Source organism: Pan paniscus, chromosome 1 (assembly GCF_029289425.2).
Source record: "Pan paniscus chromosome 1, NHGRI_mPanPan1-v2.0_pri, whole genome shotgun sequence".
Taxonomy (NCBI): domain Eukaryota; kingdom Metazoa; phylum Chordata; class Mammalia; order Primates; family Hominidae; genus Pan; species Pan paniscus.
The window spans coordinates 1,919,730-1,936,435 of NC_073249.2; the positions used below are offsets into that span (position 1 = coordinate 1,919,730).

Here is a 16,706-nt window from a genome sequence, read left to right on the forward strand (position 1 = left end):
GGAACCCCAAGCTTATGCCAGCAGTGCAGGTGCCCCACCTACCAGCTGAACACCCCCAGTAACTGTGGTTCTACATTTCTTGGAGGTGGAGCCCCCAGGAGCAAACAAAAGCCTTGCTACCACTGTCTGCAGTGGAACTGCCCTTGCTATCCTCAGACAAATGAATGAACAAATACCATAAGTGCCTTATCCACACCTACAACAAACTGCAGTTGACCCAAGGAGAGGAGACCAGTTCATCTCCCACAGGTTCCACCCACTCCCCCTGCTTGTCACCAGATAGGAAACCCTGGGCTTTGTCCCACAGCACAGACCCTCCGTTCTGGGCTGATTGCACTTAGCAATTGCTAACCGGCTCCTCTTGGGTGGAGCCCCCAGGAGACAAGCAAAAGACCTTTGGCCACAACCACTATTAAGGTCCCTTCCTCTGCTGCCTCCAAGCCAGGGGAGGAACATAAGCCCTGAGAGTGCCCCAGAGCTGTGGTGGGCAGCCCAAGAGTGCCAAGCCACAGTTTATAGCCAGCATTCAAGTGGGAGAGAAGCCCACACTTTCAGAACATTGAGAGGGAGCATGACTGCAACTGTCAGAAAATATAGGGGAGCCACATGACCAAGCAAGAGCCTACCAACTAACCAGTATGCCTAAGCACCACCTACTGGATCACATCCCGAAGTTCCAACACCAAAAACACCTTGCTAGCATTCCCCTCTGTGAGACCAAAGACAAGTCAGCTACAAATGAAGACCCTGCACAAAGCCTTGGCTCTGCGAAGACATCCAGAAAAAAAAGTGTACTGACTGTACTCAATTTACACTGCAGTTACAGGAACACCCACGTGCAGACATGAGAAAGAACCAATGAAAGAACTCCAGTAACTCAAATGGCCAGAGTGTTGTATGTCCTCCAGATGACCACACCAGTTTTTCCACAAGGGTTCTTACTCAGGCTGAGCTGGCTGGAATGACAGAAATGGAATTTAGAATATGGATAGGAATTAAGATCATCAAGATTCAGGAGAATGCAAAACCCAATCCAAAAAAACTAAGAATCACTAGAGCTGAAAGACAAGATAACTGATTAAAAAAGAGCCTGATGATTCTGACAGAGCAGAAAAACACACTACAAGAATTTCATAATGCAGTCACAAGTATTAACAGCAGAATAGACCAAGTGGAGGAAAGACTCTCAGAACATGAAGACTGGCTCTCTGAAATAAGACAGTTAGAAAAATGAAAAAGAATCAAAAATAACAAAACTTCTGAGCAATATGGTATTTTGTAAAGTGGCCAAATCTATGAATTATTGGCATCCCTGAAAGGGATGGGAAGAAAGCAAACAAGTTGGAAAACATTTTAGGATATCATCCACGAAAACTTCCCCAACCTTGGTAGAGAGGCCAACAGTCACATTCAGGGAAACCAGAGAACCCCTGTAAGATTCTACACAATAAAATCATCCCCAAGACACATAATAATCAGATTTTCCATGGTCAAAATAAAAGAAAGACTGTTAAAGGCAGCTATACAGGGCAGGTCACCTACAAAGGTCACCCCATCAGGTTAACAGCAGACCTCTCAGCTGAAACCCTATAAGCCGGAAAAGACTGAGGGCCTATATTCAACATTCTTAAAGAAAAAAAATCTTCAACCAAGAATTTCATACCCAGCCAAACTAAGCTTCCTAAGTGAAAGGGAAATAAGACCCTTTTCAGACAAGCAAATGCTGAGGGAGTTCATTACCACCAGACCTGCCTTATGAGAGATCTTGAAAGGAGCACTAAATATAGAAAGAAAAGTCTGCTACCAGCCAATACAAAAACACACTTAAATACACAGATCAGTGACACTATAAAGCAACCACACAAACAAGCCAGCATAATAACCAGCTACCAACATGACAGGATCAAATCCACACATATTAATACTAATCTTGAATGTAAACAGGCTAAATGCCCCACTTAAAAGGCGCACAATGGCAAGCTCCATAAGAAGGCAAGACCTGATGGTATGTTGCCTTCAAGAGACCCATGCAGTGACCTAGGATCAAAATAAAGAGATGGAGAAAAATCTGCCAAGCAAATGGAAAACAGAAAAGCAGAGGTTACAATCCTAGTTTCTGACAAAACAGATTTAAACCAATAAAGATTTAAAACGACAAGGGTATTACATAGTGGTGTGAACCGTGAAAATTTGAGATGGGTCTCAGTAATTTAGAAAGTTTATTTTGCTAAGGTTGAGGACACGCATCCATGACACAACCCCAGGAGGTCCTGACAACATGTGCCCAAGGTGATCAGAGCACAGCTTGGTTTTACACATTTTAGGGAGACATGAGACATCAATTAACATATGTAAGATGAACATCGGTTCAGTCCAGAAAGGCAGGACAACTCAAAGCAAAAGCAGGACAACTTGAAGTGGGGAGGGAGCTTTCAGGTGATCGGTAGATAAGAGACAAATGGTTGCATTCTTTTGAGTTTCTGACTAGCCTCTCCAAAATGAGGCAGTCAGATATGCATTGATCTCAGTGAGCAGAGGGGTAACTTTGAGTAGAACGGAAGGCAGGTTTGCCCTAAGCAGTTCCCAGCTTGACACTTCCAGTTATTTGTTACTGTCAATCATGTTCACACTCAGCTTTAAACAATTTGCCAATTACACTTTCAATTTTCCTACAGATGTACTGGTTCATGAAGATGTTGTGCTTATGGGTTTCTACTCTAGTAAGTTTTGGGTCTATGTATGTACCTTTCTTTCTCTGCACTCTTGAGGCAAGGATTTGCCATGTGATTGATCAGAGAATTGTTCATTTTAAATTAGTCCAGAATTTTTATGTTTTATTTCTTCTAAAACAAACAAAAACGGGATACGTGTAGAACATGTGAGTTTGTTACATGGGTATACATGTGCCGTGGTGGTTTGCTGCACCTATTGACCTGTCCTCTAAGTTCCCTCCCCTCATCCCCCAACCCTCAACAGCCCCTGGTGTGTGTTGTTCCCCCTGTTTCCATGTGTTCTCAATGTTCAGCCCTCACTTATGAGTGAGAACGTGTGGTGTTTAGTTTTCTGTTCCTGTGTTTGCTGAGGATGATGACTTCCAGCTTCATCCATGTCCCTGCGAAGCACATGATCTCATTCCTTTTTATGTCTACATAGTGTTCTATGGTATATATATACATATATATATACACCACATTTTCTTTATCCAGTCTATCATTGATGGGCATTTGGGTTGGTTCCATGTCTTTGCTGTTGTAAATAATGTTGCAATAAACATACATGTGCATGTGTCTTTATAGTAGAATGATTTATATTCCTTTGGGTATATACCCAGTAATGGGATTGCTGAGTCAAATGGTATTTCTGGTTCTAGATCCTTGAAGAATAGCCACACTGTCTTCCACAATGGTTGAACTAATTTACATTCCCACCAACAGTGTAAAAGCGTTCCTATTTCCCCACAGCCTCACCAACATCTATTGTTTCCTGACTTTTTAATAAATGCCATTCTGACTGGCATGAGATGGTATCTCATTGTTTTGATTTGCATTTCTCTGATGATCAGTGATGTTGAGCTTTTGTTCATGTGTTTGTTAGATGCATAAATGTCTTCTTTTGAGAAGTGTCTATTCATATCCCTTGCCCACTTTTTGATGAGTTTTTTGTTTTTTCTTGTAAATATATTTAAGTTCCTTGTAAATTCTGGATATTAGACCTTTGTCAGATGGATAGATTCCAGAAATTTTCTCCCATTCTGCAGGTTGCCTGTTCACTCTGAGGACAGTTTCTTTTGCTGTGCATAAGCTCTTTAGTTTAATTAGATCCAATTTGTCAGTTTTTGCTTTTGTTGCAATTGCTGTCGGCATTTTTGCCATGAAGTTGCCCATGCCTATGTCCTGAGTGATATTCCCTAGGTTTTCTTTTTTTTTTTTTTTTTTTTTTTTTTGTATTTTTAGTAGAGACAGGGTTTCACTATGTTGGCCAGGCTGATCTCGAATGCCTAACCTCATGATCCACCCACCTTGGCCTCCCAAACTGCTGGGATTACAGGCACGAGCCACTGCACCCGGCCTCCCTAGGTTTCCTCCTAGGGTTTTTATGGTTTTGCATTTTACATTTAAATCTTCAACCCATCTTGAGTTAATTTTGGTATAAGGAAGGGGTCCAGTTTCCGTTTTCTGCATATGGCTGGCTAGTTTTCCTAGCACCATTTACTGAATCAGAGATCCTTTCTTCATTGCTTGTTTTTGTCAGGTTTGTCGAAGATCAGATGGTTTTAGATGTGTGGTGGTATTTCTGAGGTCTCTGTTCTGCTCCGTTGGTCTATATATCTGTTTTGGTACCAGTAGCATGCTATTTTGGCTGCTGTAGCCTTGTAGTATAGTTTGAAGTCAGGTAGCACGATGCCTCCAGCTTTGTTCTTTTTGCTTAGGATTGTCTTGGGTATATGGGGTCTTCTTTGACTCCATATAATTTTTTTTTTTTTTTGAGATGGGTCTGACTCTGTTGCCCAGGCTAGAGTGCAGTGGCATGATCTTGGCTCGCTGCAACTTCCACCTCCTGGGATCAAGTGATTCTCTTGCCTCAGCCTCCCCAGCAGCAAGGATTATAGGTGCACACCACCATACCTGGCTAATTTTTGTATTTTTAGTAGAGATGGGATTTCACCATGTTGGCCAGGCTGGTCTCAAGCTCCTGACCTCAAGTGATATACCCGCCTTGGCCTCCTAAAGTGCTGGGATTACAAGCATGAGCCACTGTGCCTGGCCAATTTCACATGAAATTTTAAATAGTTTTTGCTAATTCTGTGAAGAATGTCAATGGTAGTTTGATGGGAATAGCACTGAATCTGTAAATTACTTTGGGCAGTGTGGCCATTTTTGTGATACTGATTATTCCTATCCATGAAGATGGAATTTTTTCCATTTGTTTGTGTCCTCTCTTACTTCCTTGAGCAGTGGTTTGTAGTTCTCCTTGAAGAGGTCCTTTACATCCCTTGTTAGCTGTATTCCTACGTATTTTATTCTCTTTGTAGCGATTGTGAATGGGAGTTCATTCATGATTTGACTCTCTGCTTGCCTATTGGTGTAACCGAATGCTTGTGATTTTTGCACAGGGATTTTGTATCCTGAGACTTTGCTGAAGTTGCTTATCAGTTCAAAACGTTTTGGGGCTGAGATGATGGGGTTTTTCAAATATAAAATTATGTCATCTACAAAGAGACTTCCTCTCTTCCTATTTTAATACCCTTTATTTATTTCTCTTGCCTGATTGTCCTAGCCAGAACTTAGGAGTGGTGAGAGAGGTCATCCTTGTCTTATACCAGTTTCCAAAGGGAATACTTCCAGCTTTTGACTATTTAGTATGATATTGGCTGTGGGGTTGTCATAAATAGCTCTTATTATTTTGAGATATGTTCCATCAATACCTCGTTGATTGAGAGTTTTTAACATGAGAGGATGTTGAATTTTATCGAAGGCCTTTACTTCATCTATTGAGAGAATCATGTGGTGTTTTTCTTTGGTTCTCTTTATCTGATGGATTATGTTTATTGATTTGCATGTTAAACCAGCGATGCATCCCAGTAATGAAGCTAACTTGATCGTGGTGAATAGTTTTTTGATGTACTGCTGGATTCAGTTTGCCAGTATTTTCTTGAGGATTTTTGCATTGATGTTCTTCCGGGTTATTGGCCTGAAGTCTTCTTTTTTTGTTGTGTCTCTGCCAGGTTTTGGTATCAGGATGATGCTAGCCTTATAAAATGAGTTAGGGAGGAGTCCTTCCTTTTCAATTGTTTGGAGTAGTTTCAGAAGGAATGGTATCTGCTCCTCTTTGTATTTCTGGTAAAATTCTGCTGTGAATCCATCTGGTCCTGGGCTTTTTTTGATTGGTAGGCTATTAATTACTGCCTCAATTTCAGAGCTTGTTATTGGTCTACTTAGGGATTTGACGTCTTCCTGGGTTAGTCTTGGTAGGAGTCCAAGAATTTATCCATTTCTTCTAGATTTTCTAGTTTATTTGCATTGAGTGTTTATAGTATTCTCTGATGGTAGTTTTTATTTCTGTGGGGTCCGTGGTGATAACTCCCTTTATCATTTTTTATTGTATCTTTTTGATTCTTCTCTCTCTTATTAGTCTAGCTAGTGGTCTATTTTGTTAATTATTTCAAATAACCAGCTCCTGGGTTTGTTGATTTTTTTTGGAGGGTTTTTTGTGTCTCTGTCTTCTTCAGTTCTTATCTTAGTTCTTTCTTGTCTTCTGCTAGCTTTTGGAATAGTTTGCTCTTGCTTCTAGCTTTCTGATGTAGGCATTTAGTACTATAATTTTTCCTCTTAACATTGTTTTAGCTGTGTCCCAGAGATTCTGCTACATTGTCTCTTTGTTCTCACTGGTTTCAAAGAACTTCTTGATTTCTGCTTTAATTTTATTATTTACCTAGCAGTCATTCAGGAGCAGGTTTTTTGATTTCCATGAAATCGTGTGGTTTGGAGTGAGTTTCTTAATCCTGAGTTCTAACTTGATTGCACTGTGGTCCGAGAGACTATTATGATTTCAGTTCATTTGCATTTGCTAAGAAGTGTCTTACTTCCAATTATGTGGTTGATTTGAGAATAAGTGCCATGTGGCACTGAGAAGAATGTATATTCTGTTGATTTGTGGTAGAGAGTTCTTTAGACATCTACTAGGTCACTTGATCCAGAGCTGAGTTCAAGTCCTGGATATCCTTGCTAATTTTCTGTCTCATTGATCTAATACTGACAGTGGGGTGTTAAAATCTCATACTATTATTACACAGGAGTGTAATTCCTTTTGTAGGTCTGTAAGAACTTGTTTTATGCATCTGTGTGCATTGGGTGCATATATATTTAGAATAGTTAGCTCTTCCTGTTGAATAGTTCCCTTTACCATTATGCAGTGCCCTTTTTTGTCTTTTTTGATCTTTGTTGGTTTCAAGTCTGTTTTGTCAGAGACTAGGATTGCAATCCCTGCCTTTTTTTTGCTTTACATTTGCTTGGTAAATATTCCTTCATTCCTTTATATTGAACCTATGTGTGTCTTTGCACATAAGATAGGTCTCCTGAATACAGCACACTGATGGGTCTTGACTCATTATCCAATTTGCCAGTCCAACTCTTTTAATTAGGGCTTTTAGCCCATTTACATTTAAGGTTATTATTATTATGTGTGAATTTGATCCTGTTGTCATGATGCTATTTTGTTATTTTGCCTGTTAGTTGATGCAGTTTCTTCATAGTGTCATTGGTCTTTATATTTTGGTGTGTTTTGCAGTGGCTGGTACCAGTTTTTTCTTTCCGTATTTAGTGCTTCTTTCAGGAGCTCTTGCAGCATGGGCCTGGTAGTAACGAAATCCTTCAGCATTTGTCTGGAAAGGATTTTATTTCTCCTTCACTTATGAAACTTTGTTTGGCTGAATATGAAATTCTGAGTTGAAAATTCTTTCCTTTAAGAATGTTGAGGCCGGGCGCGGTGGCTCATGCCTATAATCCCAGCACTTTAGGAGGCCGAGGTGGGTGGGTCACCTGAGGTCAGGAGTTTGAGGCCAGCCTGGCTAACATGACGAAACCCCGTCTCTACTAAATACAAAAAACTTGCTGGGCGTGGTGGCGCATGCCTGTAATCCCCGCTACTTGGGAGGCTGAGGTGGGAGAATCGCTTGAACCTGGGAGGCGGAGGTTGCAGTGAGCTGAGATCGCACCACTGCACTCCAGCCTGGGTGACAGAGTGAGACTCCATCTCAAAAAAAAAAAAAAAAAAAAAGAACATTGAATATTGATTGAATATTGGCTCCCTATCTCTTCTGGCTTGTAGTTTCTGCTGAGATGTCTACCGTTAGTCTGATGGGCTTCCCTTTGTAGGTGACCTGGCCATTCTATCTGGCTGCCCTTAACAGTATTTCCTTCATTCTGACCTTGGAGAATTTGATGATTATGTGTCTTGGGGTTGTTCTTCTTGAGGAGTATCTTAATGGTGTTCTCTGTATTTCCTGAATTTGCATGTTGGCCTGTCTTGCTAGGTTGGGGAAGTTCTCCTGGCTAATATCCTGAAGTGTGTTTTCCAGTTTGTTTCCATTCTCCCTGTCTCCTGCTGGTACTCCAGTCAATCATAAGTTCAGTCTTTTTATGAAGTCCCATATTCCTTGGAGGCTTTGTTAATTCTTTTTCATTCTTTTTTCTCTCTTCTTGTCTGCATGTCTTATTTCAGTAAGGCGGTCTTCATCTTTTCTGAATGTCTTATTTCAGTAAGGTGGTCTTCACACTCTGATATCCTTTCTTCCACTTGGTCATTTCAGCTGTTGATACTTGTGTGTGCTTCATGAAGTTCTCATGCTGTGTTTTTCAGCTCCACCAGATCATTTGTGTTCTTCTCTAAACTGGTTATTCTAGTTAGCAATTCCTTTTGTAGCAGGAGGAGCCACAGACAAAACTCCTCAGACACCAGGTTAAAGAGGGAAGGAGCTTTATTCAGCTGGGAACTTCAGCAGACTTGCGTCTCAAAAGCCAAGCTCCCTGAGTGAGCAATTCCGTCCCTTTTAAGGGCTCACAACTCTAAGGGGGTCCGCATGAGAGGGTCGTGATTGATTGAGCAAGCAGGGGGTACGTGACTGGGGGCTGCATGCACCATCATCAGAACGGAACTGAACAGGACAGGGATCTTCACAGTGCTTTTCCATACAATGTCTGGAATCTATAGATAACACAACCGGTTAGGTCAGGGGTCAATCTGTAACCAGGCCCAGGACGCGGCGCCGGGCTGTCTGCCTGTGGATTTCATTTCTGCCTTTTAGTTTTTACTCTTTCTTTTGAGGCAGAAATTGGGCATAAGACCATATGAGGGGTGGTCTCCTCCCTTATTCTAACCTTTTATCAAGGTTCTTAGCTTCTTTGCATTGGGTTAGAACATGTTCCTTTAGTTCATTGTAGTTTTTTATTACTCATCTTCTGAAGCCTACTTCTGTCAGTTCGTCCAACTGATCCTCCATCCAGTTCTGTGGCCTTGATGGAGAGATGTTGTGATCATTTGGAGGAGAAGAGGTACTCTGGCCTTTTGGGTTTTCAGCATTTTTTCATTGATTCTTTCTCATCTTTGTGAGTTTGTCTAGCTTCAGTTTTGAGGCTGCTGACTCTTGGATGGGGTTTTTCTGAGGGCCTTTGTTGTTGTTGTTGTTGTTGATGCTGTTGTCAGTTTCTGCTTGCTTGTTTTTCTTTAAGTAGTCAGGTCCCTCTTCTGTAGGGCTGCCTCAGTTTGCTGGGGGTTCACTTCAGGCGTATTCATCTGATTCACTCCCATGCCTGGAGATGCCACTCAAGGAGGCTAGAGAAGAGCAAAGATGGGTGCCTGCTCCTCCTTCTGGGACTTCTTACCTCAAGGGATACCAACCGGATGCCAGTAGGATCACTCCTGAATAGGGTGTCTGACAACCCCTGCTGGAGGGTCTCACCCAGTTGGGTGGCACAGGGAAAAGGACCCGTTTAATGAAAGACTTTGTCCCTTGGTGGAGAGGGTGTGCTTCACTGGGGGGAAACCCACTCACCTGGGCTGCAAAGATTCCTCAGAACTACCAGGAGGAGAGGCTAAGTCTGCTGGTCAGCAGAGACTGCGGCCACCCCTCCCCCTAGGGGCTCAGGCCTAGGGAGATCCAAATTCTGTCCCTGAGCATCTGACTGGAGTTATTGGAGACCCTCCAGGGAAGCCCCACCCAATGAGGAAGGGATTAGGCCTGAAGAGGCACTCTGGCTGCAAACTGCCACAGCCGGTGTATTGGGCTGTAGGGACAGGTCTTGGGACCAAGCTGTACAGCCTCCCTGGCTAAAGCAGGGGAAAAGTGCAGCCTGGAGCTGTAGAAATGGGTGCCAACCTTCTCCCGTCCAGGGAGCTTAGCACATTAGGCAGTTGGAGTCCCAGTACTGGCTGCTGCCCCTCCCCAAGGAGCTCAAATGGCTTAGACAGCAGGCAGCCATGGCCAGTGCTGGTTGCCCCTCCCCCTGGGAGTTGGGTAGGCTTAAGTAGATTCCAGCTGAAAGGCTGTAAGAATCCGGGCGTTCCAGGGTTGGGACGGCAGGCCTCGGTGGCATGGGTTTGCGAGTGGGATCTTCCAATCCGTGGGTTGCACAGCTCCATGGAAATAGCACAGTTTCCCTGGCTGGGTAGCGCACTCACTCACTGCCTCCCTGGGCTGGAGGAGGAGGCTCCCCTTCCCCGCCTGGCTCTCAGGTGGGCCGCAGCACCACACTGTTCTTCCTTCTCTCCGTGGGTCACACCATCCTTCTAGTCAATTTTGATGAGAGAACCTGGTTGCTGGTGAAGGATTCACATGCTTATTATGAGTTTTTTAGTTTGTTTGTTTTGTTTTGATTGTCGCCCAGGTTGGGGTGCAATGGCATAATCTCAGCTCACTGCAACCTCCACCTCCTGGGTTCAAGCGATTCTCCTGCCTCAGCCTCCTGAGTAGCTGGGATTACAGGCATACGCCACCACGCCCAGCTAATTTTTCGTATCTTTAGTAGAGATAGGTTTCACCATATTGGTCAGGCTGGTCTTGAACTGCTGACCTCATGATCCGCCCACCTCGGCCTCCCAAAGTGCTGGGATTACAGGCGTGAGCCACCGCACTTGGCCCCCACTTTGTTTCAAATGAAAAAATACTCAGTATTTGAAGAGTCCAGCAAAATCACTCAAACTCTGCTTTTATGTATGTTGGAGGGAATAAAATTGCAAGGCAATTACATTTCATACCTCAACAGGAAAAGCAGAAGTATTCCTTTCATACAATAAACAAGTCATGTAATTATTTACATGATAACATTATTTCATAAATTATTTCGATGTTAACACATCTAAAAATGCCAAGTCCCCACCCACAGATTTGCCATTAAACTTGGACATCCAGGTAACAGGAAACAGAGTCATCCACTGTCACAGAATCTCCGCTCGGCACAAAGGTGGAACTGATGCTTTAGTGAGCTGCTGTTAGTGAGTATACTTTCTTGTGAAAACGTATTTTTCTGCAGCCATAATGGAAGACAGTGTCCCTATTTTTCCCTGGTAGCATTCCCAAAGCTAAGCCCTGGAATTCGGGTTGAAACCACCCCCAGAAAAGAACAAACCTGTGAAACTTACTACACTCCCTCTGGGGAAGAAAAAAGCCATTTAAGAATTTTTAACAAATGAAATATATGACTAGATATCTAATATTTTTCTGATATACACCTCTTTCTTGGCCTTTTGAAAATATTATCTCTCAAGCTGTACTGATAAAATGTATTTTTCAATCAGCGAAAAACTGAAGTTAAAATAAGTGAACAAGTATTTTCAAGGTGACAAACGAGTAGCAGTACTGACAAGCATGGACATGGCTGACTCAAGGGTCAAGTCAGACCATCTCATCTCCTGAATTCTCCCACCCCATCCTGCTCAGGGAAGTACTCAATGTCCACCCTCCCCCAGAAAACTGCGCCGTGTCCCCACTGTGCCCCAAATGCATTTTGCTTTTCAGGTTCCTGCCTCACTGCGGGGCGGGGCTTCCTTGTACTTTGGAATAGCTGTTCTCCCTTCACAAGTATGAGACAATCCAGAGGGCAGAAATTCTTTCTTCCCTCAATACCAGTATCTGACTGCCTGACCAGCATTTTGTCTCTAAGGAGTGATAACGGGGGTGGGAGAAAAAAAAATCTAAGTCCCAATGGATTAGCTTTTTAGAGGAAGAGTATAGAAGAGTATCCCAGGAGACTCCTCTCGGTCCCAGGGGATTCATGCCATCCAGCTGCTCCTCTGAGAGGCTCCACCCCTAAACCTCACCTTGTCTTCTGGGAGAAGAGGACCCAACAGCTGACATTCACTATTTATGACACTCCAAGAGACATGGCCAGTGTGGGCACATTAGGTCATCCTCAAACAGTTTTGAACGCAGGACACAGAAAAGACAGGAGGGTGGCTGAGGACACATCACCACGTGAAGGTTCCAAAGGGAAACTTCCATCCAAAGACGTTTGTGAGTGTGCCTAGGGAAGACAAAAGGAGGAGAGGTACAAAGAATTTTTATAGTGGACTAGATCAGGTGATTATTCTCTGTTTTCACAAGGAATGTTCAGAAACAGCTCCTCACTGCTCAGTGAAAACATGATAAACAATTACAATACTGCATCTGGTTCAAATGCACAATAAAGAACAAATAATAATGTTGTAAATTGGAGAGGTGAAGTTGGAGTTTGAGAGTATGAGGAAGAAACTGGAAATTCAGAATTTTACTGCAAGTTCTAGAAGTTAGGCTGGGGAATACGGTCATGGATTTGAGAGCCTGCTTGCCTTACATTTGGAAAATGCAGGGGAAACCAGTACCCTTGTGGAAATAATTAAATAGGAAGAAATTAGACTGAAGTTGTAGCAGGACAAGCTGCAGACAAAACCCCTCAGACACCGAGTTAAAGAAGGAAGGGCTTTATTCGGCTGGGAGCTTTGGCAAGACTCACGTCTCCAAAAACCGAGCTCCCCAAGTGAGCAATTCCTGTCCCTTTTAAGGGCTTACAGCTCTAAGGGGGTCCGCGTGAGAGGGTCGTGATCGATTGAGCAAGCAGGGGGTACATAACTGGGGGCTGCATGCACCGTCATCAGAACGGAACAGAACAGGACAGGGATTTTCACAGTGCTTTTCCATACAATGTCTGGAATCTATAGATAACATAACTGATTAGGTCAAGGGTCAATCTGTAACCAGGCCCAGGGCGCGGCGCCGGGCTGTCTGCCTGTGGATTTCATTTCTGCCTTTTAGTTTTTACTTCTTCTTTCTTTGGAGGCAGAAATTGGGCATAAGACCATATGAGGGGTGGTCTCCTCCCTTAAGTGATGATGGTGCCCTGAGTTCCTCACCAAGAAAACCTAAAGGTACTTCATGCCTTTCTTGTAATTAACTTGAAGGGAAAGAAAACTTGACCAACCCCAAATCAGCAATTTACCTCTGATTACATAACCAGGAACCATCCACCTAAATAATCCGAATAACAGAACTACATAATTATAACCAATTAGTTATTAAACTGGGGTTGCTTTGGGCTGGGCGGGGTAATCCCAGCACTTCGGGAGGTTGAGACCAAGAGTTCAAGACCAGCCTGGGCAACACAGGGAGACACCCCCCACCCCCACAACCTGATCATTAAAATAAAAAATAAATAAATTTGGTTTGCTTCCTTAGACACTTTATAGAAGCCTTTCCATCAAGACCGTCCGGTGGCCCACAAACCAAAAACCGTGGCTGGGTGCTCCCCTACTCATGAATCGCTGTTTGCTCAAACTCTGTAACGCTTTAATTAAACCTCAGTTTAATTTTTAACAGGATTAAGGAGGGACTGGAAACGCCAGTGGCCACAGCTCCTCGCAGGCGGGAGCCCGCACACCGCGCTGGGCCTCCCCCGAGGCGCCTCGGGTCTCACTGCAGGATCCCGAGGAGCCGCGGGGCTGCGGGCGCGGGCCGGGGAGGGAAGCTGATTCGGGCAGGACGGAAGTCGCCATGGAGACACGGGACGGGGGGACGGGAGCCCGGGGTGCCGCTGCCCGCCCAGCCCTGCTGGGCGCCAGAAAGGACCGAGGGCCGCGCCGCGCCAGCAGGGACCCGGGTCCGGGGCCGCCACAGCCCCTTCCCTTCTCCAGACCCCCGGCGGCGCAACTCACCATTTCCCAGCTTCCGGGGTGTCCCGACATCCTCCCTGCGAATCCCCCAGTACATGCAGGTCACAGGAGGGCCCCGGCTGCGGCAGAGCCTCCTGAACCGCCAAGAGAGAAGTTCGAGAAGCGCAGCGGCTACTGAGCGAGACACGCACGTGCGGACACGAGAGACAAAGGCCGCGCACACCCGGAAGCCGCCTCGGGTTTTCTAGCGGAGCGCCCGATTAGGCAGTCCCCGCCCCGGTGCCCCTGATTGGGTAGGGCCTCAGGCCCCGCCCCCTCAGACTCTCAGTGACAGGTGACAGCTCCCGCGCGTGTCTGAATGAGGCAGCGTTTTGGCTACAGCTCTTCTCCAGGAGGGCTGTCCCAACCTTGCCTAGGGGACATTCACTTATACACACTTAACCTTGTATACAATGTTACATTCATTTGTGAATAATATATATGATATTTAAAATAGGGTACAATATAATAATAATTCTTGTATCTTTAGTAGAGACGGGTTTCACCATGTTGGTCAGGCTGGTCTCGAACTTCTGACCTCATGATCCGCCCACCTCAGCCTCCCAAAGTGCTGGAATTATAGGTGTGAGCCACTGTGCCTGGACTATTTTGCATTTTCTAGAATTTTATATGAATACAATTGTACAATATTTACTTTTTTTCCCCAGTTAAAATAGCTTTTATTCAAATGTCCTTACTCTTATCTGGATTATTTTACTTGGACTAATTAATTTGAGATCCAGCCACATTGCTGCATGTAGTTTAAATGGGTGAATTGTATGTGGTTTGAATCCTCTCTCAATAAAGCTGTTACCAAAAACTACAATGAGATACCACTGCATTCCCAGTAGGATGACTAAAATGAAATAAATAAACAGATGGCTGGGTGCGGTGACGCCTTTAATCCCAGCACTTTGGGAGGCCGAGGCGGGCCGATCAGGAGGTCAGGAGTTTGAGATCAGCCTGGCCAATGTGGTGAAACCCCGTCTCTACTAAAAATGCAAAATTTAGCCGGGTGTGATGGCAGACGCCTGTAATCCCAGCTACTCAGGAGGCTGAGGCAGGAGAATCACTTGAAACGGGAAGGTAGAGGTTGCAGTCAGTGGAGATCGCACCATTGCACTCCAGCCTGGGGAAAGAGCGAAACTCCGCCTCAAAAAAAAAAAAAAAAAAAGACAAAAACAGGTGTCGGTGAAGATACGGAGAAATTGGAACCTCACACCCTGCTGGTGGGATTGCATAATGGCGCAGCCACTCTGGAAAAGTCTGGCAACCCCTCTAAAATTCAAACATAGAGGTACCATTTGACCCAAAAACTCCACCCCCAGGTACAGATACACAAGAGAAATTAAAACATCCACAAAAAAGCTAGTACACAAATGTTCACAGCAGCAGCATTCGTAACAGCCAATGTGTGAAAAAGTCTCCAGTGTCCGTCAGAGGATAAAATGTGGTCTATCCTTGCAATGAAATCTTATTCACCCATAAGAAGGAATGAAGGCCGGGCGCTGTGGCTCATGCCTGTAATCCCAGCACTTTGGGAGGCGTAGGCAGGTGGATCACTTGAGCCCAGGAGTTGCCAGCCTGGGAAACATGATGAGAGCTCGTCTGTACTAAAAATGCAAAAAAATAAAAAAATAGCCGGGCATGGCGGTTTGTGCCTGTAGTCCCAGCTATTGGGAGGCTGAGGTGGGAGGATCACCTGAGCCTGGGGAGGTCGAGGATGCAGTAAGCCATGATCACACCACTGCACTGCAGCCTGGGTGACAGAGCGAGACCCTGTCTCTAAAACAAAACAAAAGGAATGAAATGCTGATACATACTACAACATGCATGAACCTTGAAAGTATTTGGCTAAGTGAAAGAAGCCACATACACACACACACGAACCCCACATATTGCATGATTTTATTTTTATATGAAATGTCCAGAATTGGCAAATAGAGACAGAAAGTAGATTAGTAGATTAGACAGAAAGTTGCATAGGCTGGGGGGAAAGGAGTTGGCTGCTACAGGATGCAGAATTTCTTTGTGGGGTGATCATCTCAAATTGACTGTGATGATGGTTGGGCAACTCTGTGGATGTACTAAAAGCCACAGAATCAGAGCCGGGCACCGTGGCTCACGCCTGTAATCCCAGCACTTTGGGAGGCCGAGGCGGGCGGATCACAAGGTCAGGAGATCGAGACCATCCTGGCTAACACGGTGAAACCCCGTCTCTACTAAAAATACAAAAATTAGCCGGGCGTGGTGGTGGGCACCTGTACTCCCAGCTACTCAGGAGGCTGAGGCAGGAGAATGGCATGAACCCGGGAGGCGGAGATTGCAGTGAGCCGAGATCGCGCCACTGTACTCCAGCCTGCGTGACAGAGCAAGAGTCCGTCTCAGAAAAAAAAAAAAAAAGAACATAATATGTGTATTGTGTCTCATGTACACTGTTGAAGAGGTAGCAGCCCATGATTGATGAAATAGTCCAGTGATCTTATGAGATACCAGTTTGTTTTCATGTTCTCTCTCTGACATTGTCTATGCTTAGTTATTGTGTTCATGCTTATTCCTTCATGGTCCAAGTTGGCTGTCCCACCTCCAGGCATCAAACCACATTCCAAACAGCAACCAGGAGGAAACAGTAAGCTCATAGTCATGGGGAATTAGGTTGGAAGCCATTTTGCTTTTTAATTTGCAGAAGTCCATCCTTCCCCAGGCACTTCTTTCTAAGTCTCGTTGATCAGAACTCAACCACGTGGCCACCATCAGCAGAAACATCTCTCTGTAGCACCGTGAAACACATGAGAACATAACTGGGGACGACCGTTGTTACTTGAACTATTTTGAAAGATCTGACATAAAGGTCATCGCCTTGTGCACTTCAACGGGTGTTACTGCAAAACTCCCAGGGCTAGGCATGGCGACACACACCTGACATCTCAGCTATCTGGGAGGCTGAGGTGGGAGGATTGCTTGAGCCCACGAGTTTGAGGCTGAAGTGTGCCTGTGAATAGCTACTGCACTCCAGTGCCTAGGACACA

The 16,706-nt window shown here is 44.6% G+C and overlaps 1 protein-coding gene and 1 long non-coding RNA gene across 2 annotated transcripts in view; one reads left to right on the forward strand and one right to left on the reverse strand.

Annotated features, from left to right (window-relative positions):
• ZNF124 (zinc finger protein 124) overlaps positions 1 to 3,775 on the forward strand; it is a 34,872-nt gene extending 31,097 nt beyond the window's left edge. Inside the window, exon 4 of the mRNA XM_063608104.1 lies at positions 2,676 to 3,775. Within this exon, the coding sequence (XP_063464174.1) occupies positions 2,676 to 2,691 (16 nt within the window). The 3' untranslated portion in view covers positions 2,692 to 3,775. The remainder of the gene's footprint in view (positions 1 to 2,675) is intronic.
• Positions 3,776 to 3,912: 137 nt separating this feature from the next.
• Positions 3,913 to 14,201, reverse strand: LOC129393335 (uncharacterized). The gene is made up of 2 exons (XR_008620137.2): positions 13,681 to 14,201; positions 3,913 to 12,017 (listed from the first exon to the last, which is right to left on the reverse strand). It is a non-coding gene; the product is annotated as an uncharacterized LOC129393335 (long non-coding RNA).
• Positions 14,202 to 16,706: the final 2,505 nt, after the last annotated feature.